We start from the raw sequence: 22,986 nt of genomic DNA, 5'->3' as shown, positions 1-22,986 counted from the left end.
ATCAATCCAGAATCTTAGCTATAAATTAATTTTATTTACTGTGATTATTAAATTCAACCAGATAAATTTATGAGTTAAATAGTCTCTGAAAAATGCATACTGGTGCCAAAATTAAAACAAAATGTAAGGGTAAGCAACTCTAAGTCCACACTAAAGTGCAAAATTAACACCTATAAATACATTGTTGTTACAAGGTGGAAATAAATCAGTCAAGGTGCGGAATGTGTAAACTAATTAAAACAAGACTTTGTTAGTTTTGTGGCTTAGCTAAATGCACTGGCTGACGAACACAGTCCTACGGCAGGTTTTGCACTTGACGTAGCAGCACCAGTGGTACTTGCAGTGACACCTCTCGAGCACCTCCTCCCGCCTGGTGACGTAGCCGCGGCCGCAGCACATGGACGAACAGGCGTCAAACTGGTGCCTCGCCTCCTCACTCGAATTGCACACCCTGAAATCGGGATTGGAAGAAAGAAATTAATTAATGTGACGTTTTCAATTTGATACTGAAATTATTTAGAATCAGACTTTTAACATTGTTTGAACACATCAAAATAGTTCTAAATTTTTTTATTGTGAAATTTATGTTTTGCTTCCCGATTTTTAGGATTATTTGGTGTGAAAAACTTGAAAATTTCCGGATTAAATAAATTTACCATCAATGTTCAATGAGGGTGAAATTCAATAACATAATTTACTGTGTGAAACAAAAATGAATTCATAATGAGTAAGATGACGTGAAAATACGTGAGTATTTTTATTTTCTAACATCAGTAATAATGAAATTATTTAAATAAATTAATTTCTGTGTCACACAGTTATTATGAGTTTTAAATTAAATGTAATTATACAGCAATAACCCTTTTAAAACGAAAATTATTTACGACAAAACAGATTATTTTACAGAATTATATCGAAGAGTGTTTAGCTACACACAAAATTTAGAAGAATAATAAAATAATTTAGCAAATCATCTTTTTAGAGCCTGGAGGATTCAACTGGTTATTGGGGGTCGGGATTTAAGACTGTTTAGTATTTTTTCTACAAACTCTTATCTACTTTTAAATAAACTTAACAGGAATCATGAAATTTTAGGAATTTTAGAGCCACATGCTGTGCTTCAAAGTATGTCTAAAACTTTCAAAAACCATCTAAATCCTCACGCTGAAGCATTCATAAAAACTTTAAGATATTCTCAAAAGTTTCTTCTTTCATAAATTTATGATTTTCCAACCAAAAATAATTTTTCTAGCATTTTAAGGCAGGTATAGGTTGTTTGTGATACCTGTCAATCCTGCAAAGATAGATTTTTTGCCGTTTTAATTAAATTTTAAATAATATGTTCTCATTTCATGATCGCTTCTATTTGAGTACCGTTGGAATAATTTGATAAAAAAAATCATTAGAAAATGGACTGGATTCAAATAATTAACTTTTGGCAGGAAGAGAGCGCACAGAACGAAATGAAACCCTTGGCACCTTAAGTGCATATATTCGAAGTATTTTTTTAAGGAACATCAGTTCCTTAAGAGTTATTGAACCAATATTTCCCCCTCTTTTTTATCTTTCATGATGTGTATGTAATTATTTGTCTGGATATCGCAATGTATGGGGCAGAGTTGCCTTGTACGATTAATTAGAAAGTAAATAATTCAATCAGAACCATCTATTTAAAAAGTTTTTATTAGATATTCATTATTTTGTCAACCCCCTGCAATGGTTGACCACAACTGGAGGTGGGCCTTTCTCACAAACAGACATGTGTTCACACGACCAGGATGCCTTTCCACTTTTTAATTTGTAAACACAAAATAGTAACTTTATTTGGAGCCACCAATATAAAATTATGGACGTACATAATACATAATAATGCTTTACAAATTTTCCTGTTAAATAAAAAGTATTCATAAAAAATTAATAATTACAATTCGTCGTGGTAGCGGAGAAATTGCGCATGAGTTTTTGGTTCGCCCGGTGAAATTGCGCATTTTGAAAATTGCGCATCTTGAAAAGTGCGCATCTGACATATTGAACCAAACACATTTTAATGCACATTCTGTTTTCTCCCCCTCCAATACATGCTTGACAAAAATTTCAAACCAATCCGAGCACTAGAACGCTATCTAGGGACGTTTTTTATAATTTGTATCCTCCTAAATATGGTATCTTTCAATACTTCATAAATTTGCTCAGAGTGGTCCTAGAACCAAAATTAAAAAACTGATTTGCTCGTCTCAACAAGGCAAACAACTTTTATGTTGACCCCAAAGTCATAGGTCAAAGGTCAAGGTCATTAAAATTTATATTTTTATTTTAAACTCAAATTTGAAAATGATCGTGTTGAAAATTTTAATTTTCTTTATAGCCATTTTATAGAGCACAAAAAAATAAGTTAGAAACGTTAAAATTTCAAATGTTTTTAATATAAACTGAAAAATATGAAAACCCCTGTTTTTCGAGGTCGGTAAAAAAAGATAATCGACCAAATCTAAACTTCTAATCATCCGGTATTAAAAAACTGCATACCGTTAGACTCGTCTCGACGTCCCCAAGTGCACTAAAGGGGTATGAGACCAACCAACCCCCCAACCCCCTTTTAACCCCCTCAATAACGTGAAATTTAGCATTTTTCGTCCGTTTTAACACCTTAAGCACGACGTTGACGATTAATTGTCTTCTTCAAACCAATTTAGTTACTTAATTCATTTCAAGACGAGTCAAACGGTGCGTATTTATTGTAAATAGGACCACTAAAACCCTAGATTCGGGTGCCACAAAGTTTTTTTTTATCGAGATGGACGCAATAAAATGCTCGATATAAGCACCAAATCTCAGGTTGTGGTGGTCCTATTTACAAGAAATACGCACCGTTTGACTCGTCTTGAAATGAATTAAATAACTAAATTGGTTTGAAGAAGACAATTACTCGTCTACGCCGTGCTAAGGTGTTGAAAGTTGAAACGTTTTTTTCTTGTGATTTATTGTTATCGACATAATTTTGGTTTTAAATTATTATGAGTGGCAGAAATATTAAAGAAATCTATTCCCAAACATCCAAGGCAAAAGCAGCACCATAATTTTAAAACCAGATTTCATAATATTTGTAGGTAGAATAAAAATTCTTACAAAAACCATGCATATCTTTCGGGAACGTTCGTTAAACAAGGCCGTTTATGGTCGTTATATCGCGCATTGATAAAAAATAATTTAAACCATTTTTTTAAAGCTATAAAATAGGCATCTAATTTCATTGATAGCTCTTTTGTACTCCAAAACCTGTGGCGCGAAGACAGTTTTCTCCCTCCCCTGTAAAATTTAATATTTTTCAAATGCGCAATTTCACCGGGTTTACCAAGAACCTATGCGCAATTTCGCCGGGCGAACCAAAAACTCATGCGCAATTTCTCCGCTACCACGACGAATTATAGTTTTTGCGCTGGTTAAATTTATAACCTTCTCAATGGTCAGTCGAATAAATTTTATAGAAAGTTTAAGCACGGGCTGAGGAAAAAATTAAATTTTTTTCCTTCGACGCTAATTAAAATGACTAAAATAGCTGCGTTTCTCCGAGAGCGCAGGCAGGCTCATTAGGGTGTACGCGCTGCCAGTAGATATTATTCTCCGAGCTTTTCTCTCTCTCTCTCTCTCTCTCTCCTTATGGTTCCAGCGGGGCAAGAGAGAAAAAAGCCTCTGTCATTCGTGCATCAATGTCTCCGCGGCTGAAATTCCGCGAAACGAGCGTTTTTTGCCTTGCACTGACAAAAATGCGAGCTCTGCTACATATTCACATGGTCAGCGCATGGTTACGAGTCGAGCCGCAGCGCATATTATGTATTTTAGGCCGGCGAAACGAAAAACAGGTATCATGGTATGGTCCAGTGTCGACCGGACGGGTCGGTTTGTACTCGGCAGTCGCGCTGCTCTTTCTCATTATAGTATTTCGTTATAAGAGTGTGCGTGTGTGTGTGTGTGCAGCTAAAAAGAGTACGCAAAGCGCCGAGTGACAGGAATCCGTCACTCCCTTTGTGTTGTCACAATCGCGCTCGATCGCGATTTTTCTCCGCGCGCTTATCTCCTCTCCGCATCTCACTTTTTCGCCACCGCTGAATTTTTATGCTTTTCGGACGAAAATTTGCGGATGGTGAATCTCGTGCGTTGAAATCTCCAATTTCAATAACAAAGGAACAATAAATTCGGTAATTTCCCCAATAGCCAAAATCACAGCTGTTTTTTAATCAATACCTGTCAAATTATAATCTCAAATCAAATTTCTGTATCATAAAACTAGTTTATATTATTCGGGAATATTTTTTGTATTTGATTTCATCATTAGATTCGACATTTGGACCAAAAAATATATTTTTCCAGTAATAAGTCACTCTCAGAGATAGAAAGTTGATCTTCGTGATTTTGGCCTGGCTGTCAATGAAAACGTGCGTTTTTTCACCCTGTAACAATGAATTGTAGATTGTGCAATATAAAATTGGCAGAGAAATGTAAATTATGATAATGATTGATTATTTATTCTTTATTTTTTAAACACTATTAAGAAAGTCAAAAGTTGGATTCCTTGGGAGGAATCTTGTTTTAGAGAGATAGCTCCTAAAGAGAGAAGGATTGAAATCACGCAGAGGTTTCACGCCGCACCAGATGCAGGGCACTTTGGATTTAGGAGTCACACGTCCTTCATTATGTTAATATAATAACCAATCATTTCATTTTTGGACTTTGTTTTCCTCAATTGAATTATCAGTTTTCAAATTTGATTAACCCATTTTGTGCAAAAAAATGGAGGGTAAGAAAAAACAGACAGCCTTTGATTTGATCGAGTTTAAAATATACTTTGCTAAATATTGAGAGCTTTTTTAGAATAACGTTAATATATCAAAGATAACAGTAGGTTTTTTCAAAGAAAGTGGGATGGTAAATTGGCCAGTCATTGAAATAACCTTTTATATAGCACCATTTAGAATTTCACATATTTTTTAAGGTTAGACGTGAGGTTTTTGTTGCCAAAATTGCAGACCAAAATATGATGTACTTCCAGATTTCCAATTTTTGGAACTTTCGAAAGATTTTATGTTATACAATTGTATGAATTTATGTTCACTAAAACTAAAAGATGTTCTTTAAAAATTAACTAATTGCACTTTTTCTAATTAAAAGCCGAAACCACAAAATCATGAAAAAGATTTGTTTTTCGAAATATTTTACTTTGGTAAAAAATTGACTGATAATTTTAAGATTTGGTTTTTCTTTTCAGTTGATTAATTTTTTCCCATACAAATATTTGATATTTTTGTTTTTCTGTATTAAAAATAAAACGCTGAAGATTTAATCCTTTGAGCCGAAAATAACCTATGAAAACCTGGAAGAACGCGTCGAATTTTTCTCTATTAAACGTCCTATCCATGAATTTGGCTTTAATTTAAAAGTTGAGAGGAGATTTTCTTGACCTTTTATATTTATTACGAACGTGCACGAGCAACATAATGTCCAAAGTTGATTTGTGCTTAAATATACCCCTGTGCTGCGCTTGAAACCGTTTAAGTTATAATTAAGGCATACACGCTCGTTAACCATTTTACGGCGCAGTGTCTGCGCGGGAAATGAGAAAATAATAATATAATATAACATAAAATTCCGCTCGTGATTCACTCGCTCGGAGCTGCTTTTATCGAGGCAGATGATGCTGTTTGATCGGACATTTGTGTGTGAGTGTGTGCACGAGTGTGACACGCAGGGTGAGAAAGGGCAAAGCAATAAACTAAGGCCGACAAAGGCCCGTCATTAGCACCGCGGCGTGCTTAATTAACCTGAGAGCTAGCGTGTCTTATCTCGTCCATCTGCGCCCGAAACAACAGTCCATTCATCATTATCTTTCTTCCTTCATACTCTCCAATTCTCCACCCCCTTTGTTTGAGTGCGAGTGCGTCCGACGCAAATGCAATAATAAATTTAATGTTGCATCTCCCTACTTGGTTGAGGTATGGGTGTAAACATCTGCGTGGGTGTATTTATCATATCGGACCCTAAATGTCAAACATACCCAGCCAAATCGGTTTTTAAATGTGGAATTTTGTGATTTTCCCTTTAACAGACAGTGAAAAACACCGCAAATAGGGTTCGCACAATCCTCCGTCAGTATCACGAACCCTTCTAAAGACAAAAAATAAATAAATGGAGGGTTACTCTAGTTATAAGAAGACTATTGAGTGCTTTTACTGTTCTCATTTACTTTTATACACTATAATGAGAGTAAATTGCGTAATTTAAAGACTTTTTAGGCAACCAAAAAATTTTAAACAGTCTAAATAATTGATTTGAAGCCTTGACAAACACTTCATTAAAAATTAAAACCGTTCTTATTTATTGGTGCGTATTTTTTTAACAAAATATTATTTTCAGGTGGGTTTTCAAAATATTGCAATGTTCGTATTTGAAACCTATTGCTTAAAAATGAGTTATTATATAAAAATCGGTTGTATTTTTCATTTTACCTCCAATTGACGAGTTGCATAAACCATTAGTGTTCAAAGCCGCCACTAGATGGCGCCACCGTATACTTTATTACAAATTAGGTTTTAAGGCACTTTTTCGCTGCGATTTAAGACTTAATCCTGCAACTGTGCATTCTTCACTCAACATGCTTTCTTTAGACGTGCTGAAAACCAAAATCAGTCCAACCATTCGCCGTAGAAACGTTGAAAAATATTTTATATTTAAAAAAAATAGCTTTTCACGATTCTACGACGGTTGGCTTAACCGATTTTGGTTTTCAGCACGTAAAAAGAAAGCATACTAAGTGAAGAACCCACAATGGAAGGACTGAGTCTGAAATCACAGCGAAAAAGTGCCTTAAAAATAAATTTATTACAAAAGTATACGATTCCGCCATCTCTTGACGGCTTCGAACTTCTAACACTAAGGGTTTGTGCAACTGGTCATTTTTTAATTTTCAATGCGATATATGAATATCAAGCTTCATTTCCTCGGTGTTTTTTACGTATTTTTTCTTTTTCAATTTTCTCGGTTTTTTTTCTTTAAGGAAGATAGAGTGGAAAACTAACCAAATTAAAAATCAACAAATAATTTGTTACTTAGGTATTTCTAAGAAAATAAATATTACCTTTAACAAAAGCTAATTTTAGAAGAATAAAATATTAAAGAATTGCAATATCGTGAGAATTTGACATTATTGGCAAGAGAAAATGGGCACAATAAATTAAAAAAAAAAACAGATACAAGTTTTTCTCTGATAAAAAATCCTTTGAAATTCCGAACCTAAATTTTTCCCAAAGCTGAATAAAAAATTTAAAATTCAGTCTCATTTTGGACCTCATGCATTATTCAATTCAAATAATAAATAAATAAATAAATCTATAAAGTTCTGCAGGTATTCCTTCAGTTGAGAATGCAAGCAGAGTGCAGCTCGAGGTGCGGATGCTGCGTGCCGGCGTGAGAGTGCGGTTAAAAGAAAACGCAGCCGTAAACAGCAATTACCGCGCTAGCTGCTTCGGGAAGAAGCCAGAGAGTAAAAAAAAACGAGGTGGAATCGGGGAAAAGTGTGAGCGAAGGTGGTGGTCGCGGCAGGTGCGACCGGCGGAGATGAAGGGCCGCGCGATGGCCGGTTGTTTTGCCCGACGGCCGTCTAACGCGCGCGCACCGCAAACGTGTAATTATACATGAGGCCGCGCGCGTTATAGGCGTCTATTAGCCAAGTTAAGAAAAGACAAGAAGAGCCGCCGCCGCCGCCGTCGACCGACCGATCGACCGACCGGCCAGACCGAAATTTTCTTCCTGCCGACCGAGCCGAGCCTTGAGAGCCGCTCCGATGCAATTAGCGCGCAGAATATCTCGTTTCTCATCGCACCGTGCGCCGGCCGCCAAGAATTTGTAATAATTGAAATTTTTCGGCTGCCTCTGTTGCAAGAAAAAAATAAACGCCAGATAGAACTTTTCTAGCGGACCAGTTGGAATAATTGTTGCGCCTCAACTGTTCTTCAAATGGTATTAAAATTCCTCCTCAGAAAACAATTATGAAAATCCTTCATATCTTTATCTGAAGAATTACTCTCTAAAAATTGGGAAAGAGCTTTAATTTCCCCCAAGATATTGCCGTTTAGATTTGCGAAAAAATCGGCTGCAAAAAATCATTGACAAACCTTTTTATTTTTCGAGAAATTTGGCAAATTCTAAAATTTAACGTGTCACTTGGTTTCTAAAAATTTGATTATTGACTATTGTATGTAGATATAAACTACTGACAAATACCGTACCTAAAAGAGACGTTTACCGCCAACAATGCAATTTTTTTAATTGTTGACCTGCAGCTCCACTTTAAAAAATTCGGAGACCATTATTCTCTACCAGGAATAACTTTAAGAGCAAAACGTCTGAGCTAAGAGTCATTTTGACCAGGTGTTCCTACCACGATATATAATTACGGTAATTAAAGTTTATGCTGTTAAAAATAGAATAACAATTGACCTTGCCAGAATTTAAATTCTAAATTGAGCCTCTAAAAGTAAATTAAACCCATTAAAACAAATTTTTAACATTTGGAATTTTTAAAAGATTTTTCAATTTCACCTATTTTTTGTTGTTAATAACGTCACAATTCTCATGCAGGATTATTGCTTCTGAAGGTAATTTCTGATTATTTCACATGCAATTTTAAATTAAAATTAAATTAAATGAACAATAAAGTATTATTGTGTAAACTTTTTTTCAAAATTTCATTAATAACTTGTGTGTAAGATACTTAATCGTTTCTAACGTTATTCGGATATTTCTGTTATCCACAGATTCATTAAATTTTAATTTAATTCTCACCTTAAATTAACCTCTCAAGCACAATACATCTTAAACTTAACTTAATTAAAAGTTAAGAAAAAATGAAGAAATTTGAAATTAAAAAATGAAAAATGGATTTTTTTAAAAAAAATAGCTGATTAAATACGTGAAGAGAAACTTCCAAAATGATAATAATTTTACATTTAGTTTTTGTAAAATCTAAATTTTTAAAAAATAAATAGTATCGGTTTCAAACATGATAGGTTATTATAAAAGAAAAGCTTTCATGCTCCTCTAAAATATTAATGTTGCTACAAATTTAAATGATTTTAATCTAAATTTTCGAAAATTTTCTGATCTAAATTAAATGCTCTACACAGATTGTCATTTTGAAAGAAACAGTATATAACGAGGAGGAAATTTAAGAAATACTAAATTTTAGTTACGTAAATAATTATATCTATCTAAAATTCAACATTTAACGGGTAGTAGAAACCTCTATTTTTAAATTGAAGAGAACGAATGCAGATATTATGAAACACGTGTATAAATAATAGTAATAATATACATAGTTCCAAGTCGCTGGAATTTGTGTCTAATTCATATAACGCCAGAAAAGAATAAAAACGCCTTTGTTTCGCCCGGGGCGGAGGATTCGGTGGGTGCGATGAAAGGATGAATGTGAATTGGTTTTAGTGCCTACACGCAAATAACAATTTACACGCCGCATTAGCACGTCTGTACGAATCGAAATTAATTTCGGTGTTTGTGCAGCTCAAGCTTTTCCCCGAGCACACTCACAGTAAAAAGAGAGTGAATAAAAAAAGCAGGGATTGGTGTTCCAGTCTTGCTGTGAGACAAAGCTGACACGTGTGGTTGTGGTGGCACAACGAGGAAACTTTAATTTGGTTAGAGCGTATGTTTTGGAAGAACTTGCTGCTGCGTTTGTTTTAGAAGCGTCCCCAGGAATAAATCTTCTGAAATTTTGTTTCTCTAGATGAAACTCAATTTTAAACAATAATTCAGTGTTAAAAAAAAATTTTCGTTGGGAATTAAGTTTTTTTTAAATTAAAACTTTCTGAGAGTTTGAGAATTCCACCATCGTCATTTGACAGTTTTACTCAATTTAGGATAAAATTCTCAGCCATTTTTAGGTCTGAGAGTTTTAGAATATGTATCGGCTTTTTCTGAGCTCTCAATCGTCATGGCACCATCAAATAAACAAGAATCGTGCCATTTTAAACCATTAAAACCACAATTAAATTGATCTAAAATTTCCAAAACGGTCTAAAATCACCTAAATCAGCCCGAGGAAAACTTCACAAATGTTTCGCACAAGGAGATTATTCTCGCGTTTCATTTATTTTATTATAATTGGAAATTTTGAAGCCCGAAAATAAAATTTTAACAAAATTAGCGAAAATATTTAAGAAAAATCCCGTTTTAAGAAAAAAAACGTGTAGGTTTTGGCTTAAATGATGAGTAAAGAACGCTTAGCAACCCGTCGTTTTGCATAAAAAATGAACTTTTTTTTTTTTTTTTTTTGGGAAAACCTAAGATTATTATTTTAAAATTTGGACTTGGTTAAAAGTTCCTGTTTCTCCTGCTATTGGAAAGAACTTGTTTTGTTTCCACCACATTAAATGGAATATTTAACGTCAAAAATACCCAGTGACGAGCCTTACTCTGAAAATTGGAACAAATGCTGGCACAAAAACTCATAGGTTCACAAAAAACAATTTCAAAATTAATAATCCTCCTAAAAAAACTTGTTTTTGCAGCATATATAGAGGATAAAAACTTTAATTTTTAATTTCACGGTTTTTATATAAAAGCAAATTAAAAAAACCTGCATAATATTCCGATTATCAATGAGCATAGAATTGTGGCATTTTTACCTTGCTTTGGTGCCGAAGCTGCCGTACTTCGGGTCGCGGTTGCAGTAGTCCGGCGACTTGGCCGCGTAGAGCAGGTCCTCCTTGCCGAAGGGCGCGACCCTGCCGCCGGCGGGCAGCCTGGCCACGGTCAGCAGCGCTGGCTGCAGGTGCCTGCGGCCGGTGATGCCGCGTCTCTGCAGGGCCACCTCGGAGGCGGTCGAGTAGCGTCGCTTCAGCCGCAGCGACACGTCCTGCACCTTGGTCAGCGCCCGCCAGCACGTCTTGATGTTGCAAGAGCCGCTCACGCCGTGGCACTTGCACTGCTGCGTCACGCTCATCTCCAAAGCCTTAAAATATCGTTTAAAAATATCAAAATTATTTAAAAGCCTTATAAAGATTCCATGTATGATGATTTTGAATGTTTGCCAAGAAGTCTGGTCATGCAAATTTAAAATCATTCAAAACCCCACAACAATATCATCTAAATAATAATCTATTACTGCAAAAACTTGTTAAGAGTGTGGGGAAAAGTGCAGTGTTAAGTTTCAAATAAGAATATTTTCTTTGTTACATTAAATATTTTGCTAAAAAAAATCTAGTGTAAAATAATAAATTTTAATAATCATATTAATTTAATAAAATATCATTTTTTCGTGCATCCGATGCTCTACAAAATTCAACCTCAGTAATATAACATTATTATAATTCAAATATCGACTAAAAATGAAAAAACGTAGGATATTTGCGGTTAAGTTAAATTAGGCTAAAATGCTGTGTCAAAAAGCACCAAGAGTCTAAAAAAATTGGACATCTACCGTGTCAATGACCATTTTATTTCAAATTTTTCGGTACCTGCAGCGATTCCATTTTTCTTTACACATTAATAGTTAATAAGATAAAATGTTTATTTTTATCATAGCGTCGAGAGCAAATGACAGAGTTTCATTAAGAAATGAAATGTATGTTTTGGCATAAGAGAAACATTTACTTCTGGACAAAACTGAACATTTGGGACTTTTAGTAACAAGATATATGGAGATCAGTGGGAAAATTGAACAAAAAATATCATATTAATAAATATATAATAAATCCTTCTTATTTGTAAAAAATCATCATTGAAATTGTTTATGGAATATTAAATTCACGATCAAATTATCGCACAGAAAGCAAAACTTATTTGCTTTTTTGTCTGTAACAGCCAAATCAAAAGTAAATGATAAAAGAGTTTTAATTTAGAATTTTTTATTCTAACCAAATAAAAAAAATGCAATAATTTAAATTATAAAATAAGCAAAAACGCTTCTCTTTTAATTTCAAAATGGCAATTTTAATGGAAAATACTTTTGTTACCATACAACAATTAAAAATAAGCGAAATGCTGTTGATACATATGGAATTTTTATTTTATTTCTGTACTCTAGTTTATCAGTTCAATTTAATCTGCGTTGCTTAGGCATTTTTCTTGTAATTATTCTCCGTCATTTTTATGAATCAATTAGAATGAAAAAAATCCATTTAAACTCACCCTTCTCCCGGCTCTGTTGTTGTGCAGGTTGACGAGCGCAAGGAGCGACTTCCGTTTGTTGACCCCGGCAGGGGCGGCCGGGGCGGGGGCGGCGATGCCCAGCGTGAGGTGCTCGTCGTCGTCGTCGGCTGCCCTGGCGCGGCCTCGCTCCAGCACGTCGAGGAACTTCTTGCTGACGAGCACTCCGTGGGCCACGTTGTCCCCGCAGCCGCCCCACTTGAAGTTGCCGTCGGGTGGCATTCGCGGGGTGGCCGCGCACGGACACTCGGCCAGCGTGCCCATCGCACACGCCTTCGCCACCGTGTGCGCCACGGTTGCCGATGTCAGTGCGTAAACGAACGCCTGCTCGCGGGTCCCTGGATTGCAGAGCAAAATTTCAATAAATATGAGAGACATTTTATCGGAAAATCATTATGTTAATTTAGTATATTCAATAATTTCTCCTTTCTTGGGAATTAAACTTGAGAATAGTTCGTGATGATTTGACTGATAAAAGGTATTTTATTTTACAATACATTAGATACTTTTATTTTAGATATTTGATTCCACTCAATTTGCTATTGGCTAATGTTAAACTGACCAAACCAATTCTTCCGCCAAATTTAGTAAATTTTCCAAATATTGAAATAATAATTTACTAAATAAAACTAAACCTACGATTGTTCTCAAATATTAGTTGATTTCATTTATCAGAAAAAATTGGTTTGTAACAATTTTTTATATAATACACTGTTGGCCTGTAAGAGATTTAGGAATTGTAACATTTTTAAAGAGGCAACACACGATTTATTATTCAAAAGAAAAATGTTAAATAATACGCATTTTGTTATTTTTGTTTAAATATGATGATTCTATATAAGAGAGGATTGTTGAAAAAATCGAAAAAAATAAGTTGTGAAATACGATCAAACTGTATAATGTCTATATAGCTCAAAGTTTTTAATTGACTTTATTTTGAAGTCACAAAAAATAACTATATCTATTCTGGTGTATATTCTGGTTTTAAACCCATAATTGTATGACACAAATTTCTTAATGTACAGAAGAAAGCTACCAAATTCAATGGCACTTAATGAAAAGTACAAGTTGAAAATCTCATTAGCATTATAATATAATTGTAAATTGATTAACTAGTACGCGTTCATGAGTTTAAATTTTTTTTATTTAATCGTAAAACATTACAAGAAAGAAGCAAATATTTAACAGTTTAGTAAAAACTGAAAAAGCTGCATTGATATTTTAAAAAAATTATATTAAACAAATTAATTAAATTTTATTACCATAAAGATTATATAATAGAATAATAATTTGTATATGTATTTTTTTAACTATTAATGTTATACATATTTAAAGTTATTTACAACAATATAAAATTAATTTGTTTTACCCAGATTCAACATTTAAATAAATTTTTAAGGGCGATTGATAGCAATAATTGACTTTAGAGATTAAAACTGCTACGTCTTTCCTATTCCTTTAGACTTCGGACTATCTAAAAATAATTGTATCAACATATTTAGTGAAACTTTAAAAATATCCGTAAATATTGTAATTAAAAGAGAGTTGTAAGTTTTAAAAGTTTTTACTGATAGTGAGTGTTAAGATGATTTACGGCGAAATGCCAAGCTTCGTGTTTTCTTTTCCTTACGTTCCACACTGGCTAATTATGATTTTGAATAATCGGGTCTGATTTATGGAAGCGATTCGCCTTGAGCGCACACATTAGCTTACTTCTCTATTAATGACTGCTAATTATACAGGGAGTTAGCCAACGATTTCACACTGGGGACGTGAAAAATGGGCCAAAATAATTACATCATGATTGATCACCCGGAAATCAGTTCAAATAAACCCCTTGAAAACGAACATTTAACATGGATTTAAAGCATAAGATTTTCACGCAAAAAAATAATTTGGTTTTTTTTTCTTGGGAATAAATCATAAAATTTTTAGAGTGGTTTAAAATTCCTTGGATATTTCTTTCGACTATTATTAAATGCAATTATGACAAGCTAAAAAATTGAAAATCAAGAAAGGAGGCAGAAAATTAGTAAAACACTACAATGCTAATTTTTCTAATTGCGATAAAATCACAACCATAATTTAAATCTTGATAATTTTAATAAAATTCGGTTTAACAACAAAAAATTTATCACAATCAACATAAATTATGGATTTTTGTATTAATTATTCAAACCTGATGTGAGGTCGGGCGAGAGGTGTGGTGCAGCGGTCAAACTAGAGCAGTTCCAGCGGCGGTCCTCGAACGCCTGCTGGCAGGCTGCCAGGGCCGTTTGGGCCGCCTTGCTTAGCAATGGCAGCAGCTCAGGGGCCTCTCTGACGAAGCGCTGCTGACGCCGCGACAGACCTAGGTCGTCCTTAAGCGCTCGCCTCCAGTGGCCGCTGCCGCCGCCTCGGAAGCTGTTCTGCACAGCACCGCCGCCGCCGACACCACCGGACGCGTCCCAAACGCCCGGCGACACCCTGTGCAACGCCCTGAAAACACGTACAAGTCGATGAAAGGAAAAGCCACATATATGCTTTAATCCTCGGTAAAAAAACATGGTAAAATTATTATGTAATGATTAATTTTTAGGGGCACAAAAATTTTGTTTGGATTTTTTCCCGTAATTTCTTAAAATTTCTAACAAAATAGCAAGATTTGCTAATTAAAGAATCAATCTGGCGATTCATTTATGTTTTAAATCTGGAAATATAGAGTAATTTTAGTTCCAATGAAGAAATTCTAGTTTTAAAAATTTGCTCTTTAACAAAAACCAATTCCTTAATTATTTATGACAAATGACTATGCCGTAAAACTATAAAGGCCATGAATAATCTAGTCGTTTCACAATATTCGAGGAATACCACAACTCTTTAAAGATGAAATTGATAGAAAAAGGCTTCGCTAAAATATGCATAAAACTCATTTTTGGTCTCTCGAGATTTTCTTTTTCTGCATTCAAACTTAAAGGTGTAATATACATACAAATATTCTCTACCCATAGCAAACCAAGAAACATTCAAAATTGTCAAAAATCTCCCAATATCAATGGAATATTTATGAGTATAATAAATATTTTAAAATAAATAAAATTTTAATTCTATTTTCAATCAGTGGGATACTTATTTGAATTGAAGTTTTTCTTACGTACAATTAAGAGGTAATAACAAAACGGACTTTTGTACTATCCACAAGCTGTTAGAGTTGCAGACTTTAAAAAAATTTTGGAAACTTCAAAAATGTTCACTGAATCGTTTTTAATTGGATGCCTATTAAGGATTGGTTTTATTTTTACGAAGTTTGAGCATATTTTGTAATTTTTATATTTAGCATTTAGGAGATCTCTGTAAAAAACTGCATTACCTTTTTTTATTTTAAGAGAGCGCGCTGGTTTTAAAACACTGATAACGAAGAATCTCTCTCTCTCTTAACCCTCAATTATTATCTAAATGGCATAGACGATTGTTGCCACATTCACATTATCTCTGGCTATATATAATGAAGAAAAATTCCGGGAAACCGCAAATAAATCAAAAACTGTGACAGCTTGCGAGCATAGTCAGACTGCTCAATTATTTTAGGGGTTTCTCTTCCTTTAGGAGTCAGGAAAAATGTAAAAGATGATTCAAAGGGAATTTGTGTGAAATGTGAGTCACATCCGAGTCGAGTAAATATTAGAATTATGTAATAAATTTAATTAAAAATTATTTGAAATTTGTAAAACTCAAATTTAAGACGAGAAGAGAGTGTGAAATATTGGAAAATGATATTATTCACTTTCTCGTTCTGGATAGAAACTATTTCAGCCACCCAATTCGACGCATCTACAGAGAATAAGCAACAAAATCTATTCCACAGAATCAGCCACAGATGATTTTGCTTTGGCCGTGCAAAACGAGGGTTTGTGGTTTGTTACGTGCAATAAAAAAATAAGGATTGAGAGAATTACTCTGCGGATTTGCCATTGAACCTCCATGCGACGCAACCACCTTTTTCAAATTCAACTAGCCCTCAAATCAAAATAAATTTAAAAAAGATGAGAAAACGCGGGATTTAAAGGGAAAGTAATCATTCTGCTTAAATCACCAAACGAATTTTTCCTCCACGTCATAACCGCCTACGAATAGAGTTATTTTCAATTAAAGTGTTGCAGGGAGCAGAAGTGATCAAATTATATTTTTACTGAATTGAAATGATTGAAATTTTTGACAGTGACTCACATCCAGCGGATGCCGACGGCGAGCTGAAGCTGGTGGAGCACAAGGAGCGCGGCGAGTGCGAGCGACGTGGAGCGTGGCGCCATGTCCCTGTCCGCCGGTGCCGAATTCGCGCGTCTCGGGCCGACACAGAGTGGGCGAAACGAACGGCAAATCACATGGCGTGCAACCCTTGCGGCACCGCGCAGCTCGGCACTGTTCCGTGTATCTAAGTATCGTTGGAGCAGGCAGAGGCCCGCGCGCGTGTTTTATGGTCGGATTAGGCGATGATACAATACATAAAATAAATATAATACAGTCAGAGTTTGTGTGCGCTCGGGCTATAGGGCCGGTGTCAAATATTATGTGTATCACTTCTTGCTCACACTCGCACACAAACACCACACACACGGGGAAAATCACGACAATTCACTGCAGCTCTCTCTCTCTCTCTTTCTCGTTATCTGTTTGAACACGCTAAATGATGCCGCGCGCGAGAGTCGCGGATAACATCGCCCCGCGAGAGAGTGAGTGAGTTGAGATAAAAGGCGGACCGACCGACCGAACAAGTGCCAGGGCCGCCTTTGACTGCCGACGACCGATCTCAGGTCTCGCGGCCGGCCGCAGGTGCCCGCCCAGCCGCACCTCGGCGACCGCCTCCGTCGCAACAGCGCGCGGGGATGTTGCACCAGCTGGGGGGTGGCATTACCTATTAAATAATCCTCCAAAATTCAACGCATTCCAACCCCTCATGTACTTTTTAAAATGATCTTTGAGAGGATGAGGCTCCAATACCATAAATCTTGTCGTAAATGAGCCTCTCTGAAATATGTGTTAATATAAAAATAAATAAAATGATGCGAAATTTCCAGTTAAATCTTCTGCAGAAAAATTTACATAAGAATAAAGAGAAGAGACTGGTAAAATAATTTTCCGGAGCATAATATTTAGATTCAAAAGTAGTTTCACTGCGGATCAGCAGAGCAACTAAGCCCCATATACCCCCAACCCTCACATTCAGAAAAATAACAATATTTTTTATTTTTCTTTTGGTAACAGAGGGAAGTTCAGTAAATTAATTCAGTGTTCTGTAAACAATTTCTTGCTAACTTTTTGTTTGAATGCGCTTGAGTTCTCGTTCATCCACAGATTCGGCGACAATTAAGTTGTTCCATATAGATGATAACACGCAGGGTTCGCCAATTTTGCTATGCGCAAAAATACACCACTGTTTTTTTGCGTCAAAACCAGCTGGAAAAACCCACCAGTTTTGGGTTTTCCCCATTTTTCCGGATTTAAACCGAAAATAGTCAGATTTCGCTCCGAAAAAGTCAGAAATTTTGGAAAATTACGTTGAGAGTTAAAATGTTCTGGATATGGTAATGTAAGGGGCAAAATAGCCCTGCAGAACCATAATAAAGAAACATTTGAAACTAAAATTTTCGGTCTCTTGGTATAACCAATGGCTACTGATTTTTCATATATTAGGGATTATAATCCCTAATTTTAGTCATCTATCATGAGAATTTTCGATCTCCCATAAGAATGCATGTGTTTCAGAAAAATGCAAAATTGCAGAAAAACCCGCAAAAGGGTTTTTTGCAATGCAGTGGGTTTTTCCAGAAAAAAACCCTGATAGCACGTGACTTGGAAGCACTGATCAGGCAATGTTATATACACTAACATTTAAAGTAGAGTTTCAAATTATTTTTCAGAGTTTTTTAGTTTTAATCCACTATAATAAGACAAAGACAAGTTGGCTTACAATTTTAAAATCGTATCGTTCAGAGACAAATTCAAAATATAGAAGAAAAACTGGACTTAAAAAGTGTGCTATACGCTGGAATATAGCATTTCAAAATTGAATTCAAGATGGATCTTCAAACAAATCAGGAATTACTGGCTCAGCGTTGACAAGTTCTGGATCAATATTGGCGTCAAAGACATTTCCCCAATATTGTTCAGCGATTTTTCCGAAACAAACTGAGTATTGAGTTGTTCTAATTGCGGTAGGTTCGCTGAGGCATTCTTTATCACGTCGGTAAGTGCGTTAATTATTTCATATTCTTCAGGTTTCGGTGCAGCCATGAACTTCATTTATTTCTACACTCAATGAACGCAGATTCTTCAGGATTTGTTTCTCAGAAATCAGGGATGAAACTCGGTTCAGGTCATCGACATCAAAACTGTTTTTCCACAATGAAAGGCGAACTTCTTCCAGCATTGGCGCCGACAGGATGCGTGATAAGCATTGAAACCTCACGTCATCTGGACTAAAATTTAAATAATTTGTATGAGCCTGTTATTGGAATGTAAAATATTTTGCAAGTCTTACCTCTGAAGCTCGTCATCAATGATCATACGAATGGTAACAGATCTCAGTTCAGAAGAAACGGGTCCAGATTTGCCCTCGAGTACTATATCGGTCAAATTAAGCTGCACCAGTTTTGGGCACTGAGTTACAACTTCGTTGTAATTTAGCGTCAAGGGGCAGGGCGATCTAATATAGGAAGAAATGCTATGCTGAGCCGGGTTAAATTTCTTGCATAGATCCGCAGAAATCTAGTTATGATTTTACTTGATGGCACTAAGGTAAAGTTCAATGTCCTCAATTCTTGTGAATTGCAGCATTATTGCGTCTAACTCGCACTCATCGTGCACCCAATTAAACGGCCACGTTACCTGTGAATTATTTGTTATGCATCTAATTAAACAATTAATTGTGATAACTTACCTTCAAATGAAATGCTTTGTGAAAGCTATATGCTCCACTTGGGGAAAAATGGCAATACGTCGAATCCCTACTGCTTTCAGAACTGGGAAATCTTGGGCGGAAGGTTTACGCCTGAATACCAATGTGCTGCTGCCAATAGTTTGGAGGTGATGCAAGTGTTGTATGCACATCTGCTGCAGTTTCACGTATTTTCTTGGGAACAAAAGGTTTTTTTGAAGTCTTCAATATCCTAATAATCAGAAAATTTTCTATCTTCAAATACTGCATACAAGCAAGTCAATTCACCGAGCTTGTTGCAAATTTTCTTGATATTTGAATAGCTCATCTTGAATGAGAAAATTTTGAGCATTTTGAGGTTTTTCATCTTGCATAGGGCTTCCACCACTTCCTCACTGGCTGCGAAAGCAGCTGAATGTTTCACTCCGATAGAGAGCGATTTAACCTTTTTGGCAGCTTTACTGTTTGAAACGAAATGGACCTGCTAAGTAAAAAGACTCCATTTATCTTGAAATATCCAATCCTATTCACAAAGAAATTTTTACAAAAGCGTTGCTCTATTTCTTCTCATTTTTACGTGAATCACAAGTTGCTCATTTTTTTACTGCTTGCTGAGAAGCCTTGTAGTTGAATGATTCGCGCGTGGATAATTTTTTAACAAGAGGGTGAACCCTCCACATAATGTTGGGTTTGGTTAACAAAGGGATGCTTTTTTATAGCTTACGTCGGCCCCATCATTAAATAGAAAAGATATAATATATATTTGCTTCAGTTGTCTACCATATGTGCAACAAAATTCTAAATTATACCTCCTCTGATGTGCAATCTGCAGGCCGATTTAATTTATTTAAAATACGATCGCTTACGCAAATAAAGTCATAAACTTTTGATCAAGAGGCTGCAAAGCGCAAACTGGTTGTTCTCTCATCTCATCGTCGGCCCGCATAATTACTTCCATGCAGACATTTATTTTGCAGCATGCAGACGCGCAGGAAATTAACAAGGAATGTGATACAATTTTTTACTTTCAGGAATTTAAATTGCATTTTATCGTCACTTTATCAGCTGAAGAGGCGGGGCATTTTTTTATTTTTTAATTTTGAAACTGTTTTCTTATTTTCTGCTTGTCCTCTTCTTGTTTTTATTTTATTAAAAGCATAGCCTGAACTGCGGTTCAGCGCAATTGAGGATGTGCTGCCCAGTTAGGTGCCTCGGGCCATTTCTGGCGTGTCGGAATGTTCAAAGAGAATAAGAGGGCCCGGGGCAAAAGTCACAAAAAACTCCTTTGAGCAAAATGGAGACGACCTTTATATAGTCCCGCGTCCTTTTACAGTTTTTGGTGCTGTATAAATTCTTTCGTCCAAAGTTACGCGTGCAATATTAAACTTTTCAGTATTATAATTATTATTTAAAATATTTTGCAATTTGGAAGAAGGAAAGGCAAAAATTGTTGATGCTGAAACTAAGAGGTCACACTGTAGGGAAGGTTTGAGGGAATTGGGGTAGATATTAAGCAATAATTTTTATTCTTTTATTAAATTAACGTTTTGTCCTATTTTTGAAAATTTCCAATCTTTCAAGTCGAAATTCGCTTCCAATACATTGGTGGAAATATTATAAAAATACAATCCAGGGGGAGCTGGGGGATGTTTAAGCGCCTTTTTGGCATTGGCATAAAAGTCTCTCCTGTAGCCACCAGGTGTCACTAGCAACAAGAAGCTTCAAAAGACTGCTTGCGTATGGCTTTGTCGCGTGAATCTCATAAAAGCAACTTTCACTTCTAGCTGGAGCGTTGCATAATTCTAGAGCAATTCTTAAAACGATGAGAATGGAATCTTAAATATGTATTTTAAAAATCAAATCGATCAAATCTGATTGTGCAAATCAAACAGAACAGCTCTGCCAATTTTAATACCAGTGTTAATAGTGTTATATTTACAAAAAATCACTTCGTTGTTATCATCCTCTGGTAGCTCAGTTGGTAGAGCGGTGGACTGTAGAGGTTATCTTGCAATAGAAATCCATAGGTCGCTGGTTCGAATCCGGCCCGGAGGAAATTTTTTGAACATTTTTTGTTTGCTTTCACAGCAGCTAGTATAGGCCAATATTTACTTTTTTTCTTTCGAAAATTGAAGACTCGATTCAAAGAATACTTTTTTTCAAATCAATACTTAAACAATGGCAAAATGATTAAGGTCCAGCAAAACAGAACCCTTTTTGAACGGTTTAAGTGCTGCATTATTTCGACAATTTTTAAGTTGGTTATAGTTAGTTTATAGGGGTTTATAGACGGTTTTACACGTTTCTTGCCAACAATGTCACATTTTCAGGAGTCGCGCAGTAATTATTTTTATCTGGTTTGTGTTTTTCCAGGAGATCTAAAAGTGTAGCTATATAAGATTTCAGTTAATCTATCGTATTTTTTAAGCAAATAGATGGGTCTCAACATTAAATTCACATTTTTTCTTTTTTTGGATTGGTATTTTTAACTATTTTAAAGCTAAAAACACGGCACAATATGGCTCTTTAAATCGCTGTAGAGTCATGAAAAACTGTTTTTTGAAATAAAAAAATATTTTTCGACTATTCTACGGCGAATGGCATAACCGATTTTGGTTTTCAGCACGTCAAAAGAAAGAATTTTAAGTGAAGAATGCACAATAGCAGGATTGAGTCTGAAATCGGAGCTGAAGTGCCTTAAAATTAAATTTATTACGAAATTATAGGGTGGCACCATCTGTTGATGGCTTCGAACACTAACAGTCTATATACAACTAGTGTATTAAATATTAAAATTAATTTTTTATCACGGTCTATCTGAGACTGATTATAATTTTCGGGAATTTCATTAGAAATTTATCTGAATTATAATAATTAAAGATTATGCTTAAAAATTAATATCTCCAAATATTTAATATTTATCCCGTTTGTTTTCTTTTACTCCGTCACAAAACGTGGAGTGTGACGTCAGGCTTTGGTGGTGCGCTAGATCCTTTCGCTGCGAGCCAGCGGGGCCAGGCGAGATGCACGCTGCTGGCGCGGCGCGCTCTCTCAGGCAGGCATCGGCAGTGAAGTGAGTGACTGAGTGCGCTGTGCTCTCCGGCAGGCCGGGCCCCAGTGTTGTGACTCGCGCGAGTGTGCCGTGTGTTTTGTTGGTGTTGCTCCGGCAAGCAAGCGAACAAGCCGAGGCAGAGACAGCCCGGACAGTAAGACGCCCGGACACTGTTGCATCCGTCCGACGGACGGCGCCGCGACCTCTCGCCCGAGCCCCTCTGCAGAAGGTCAGCCGGGCACGCCCCCTCATTGAACCTCATCCTCTGGCGGACTCGAGTCAGCCGGTGAGTCTTGGGTGCCGCACGTGGGTGTCACCGTGCCAGCGGGTTTCTGGGTCGTTTTCCCATTTCCGACCGCGACCGCACACTCTCACCTGGACGCCGACTCACTCGCGATGAATGGTCTTATCTGACGTGAGAAATTGTGCGAGATAAAAATAATAGATCTGTCGGATGATAGCCGCTGATGCGTGTGACATCGATGAATGGGAATTTCTTGCAGCATGAAGTGAAAATAGTTCAGAATTCCTTACAAATTCCAAACGTTGAATTTTGGAATTTTATCGGAATTCTGTTTCGACAATTTTACCATTTTTAATGATGGAATTTTTTAACTAACTTGGCTTAAATAAACAAATTATGGAAAAGCTACAGTTTTCGCCGCCGAGTTACAGTTTTCGCCACCCCTACTTTTACATGGGATTCTCATAAGAACTGGCGAGATGTGTAACCCGGTAGAAACTGTAACTTTACCATAAATATCAAGGGTGCAGGGTGCAGCAATAATTCGTCCTGGTTCCAGTA

The 22,986-nt window shown here is 36.0% G+C and overlaps 2 protein-coding genes and 1 non-coding gene across 10 annotated transcripts in view; 2 read left to right on the top strand and 1 right to left on the bottom strand.

The window, feature by feature from the left end:
- Positions 1-14: 14 nt before the first annotated feature.
- LOC135935380 (protein Wnt-11b-2-like) lies at positions 15-16,998 on the bottom strand. The gene is made up of 5 exons (XM_065477654.1): positions 16,423-16,998; positions 14,396-14,694; positions 12,199-12,554; positions 10,695-11,020; positions 15-451 (listed from the first exon to the last, which is right to left on the bottom strand). Exons 1-5 carry the CDS (start codon positions 16,503-16,505, stop codon positions 268-270), a joined length of 1,248 nt encoding a protein of 415 aa, XP_065333726.1. The 5' UTR covers positions 16,506-16,998; the 3' UTR covers positions 15-267.
- A 4,094-nt stretch (positions 16,999-21,092) lies between these two features.
- On the top strand, positions 21,093-21,184 carry TRNAY-GUA (transfer RNA tyrosine (anticodon GUA)). Its single transcript is given in 2 exon segments — positions 21,093-21,129; positions 21,149-21,184. It is a non-coding gene; the product is annotated as a tRNA-Tyr (tRNA).
- A 991-nt stretch (positions 21,185-22,175) lies between these two features.
- LOC135938002 (uncharacterized) overlaps positions 22,176-22,986 on the top strand; it is an 85,290-nt gene continuing 84,479 nt past the window's right edge. For 6 of the 8 annotated variants that reach the window (XM_065481474.1, XM_065481473.1, XM_065481472.1 and 3 more), the window contains exon 1: positions 22,177-22,467. The gene's annotated coding sequence lies outside the window, so the exon portion shown is untranslated. Of the gene's footprint in view, positions 22,468-22,986 lie in introns of all 8 variants that reach the window. The other 2 variants (XM_065481475.1, XM_065481469.1) reach the window with 2 other exon arrangements.

This window comes from Cloeon dipterum, chromosome 2, assembly GCF_949628265.1.
Source record: "Cloeon dipterum chromosome 2, ieCloDipt1.1, whole genome shotgun sequence".
NCBI lineage: Eukaryota > Metazoa > Arthropoda > Insecta > Ephemeroptera > Baetidae > Cloeon > Cloeon dipterum.
This window is presented reverse-complemented; position numbering and strand designations above follow the sequence as displayed.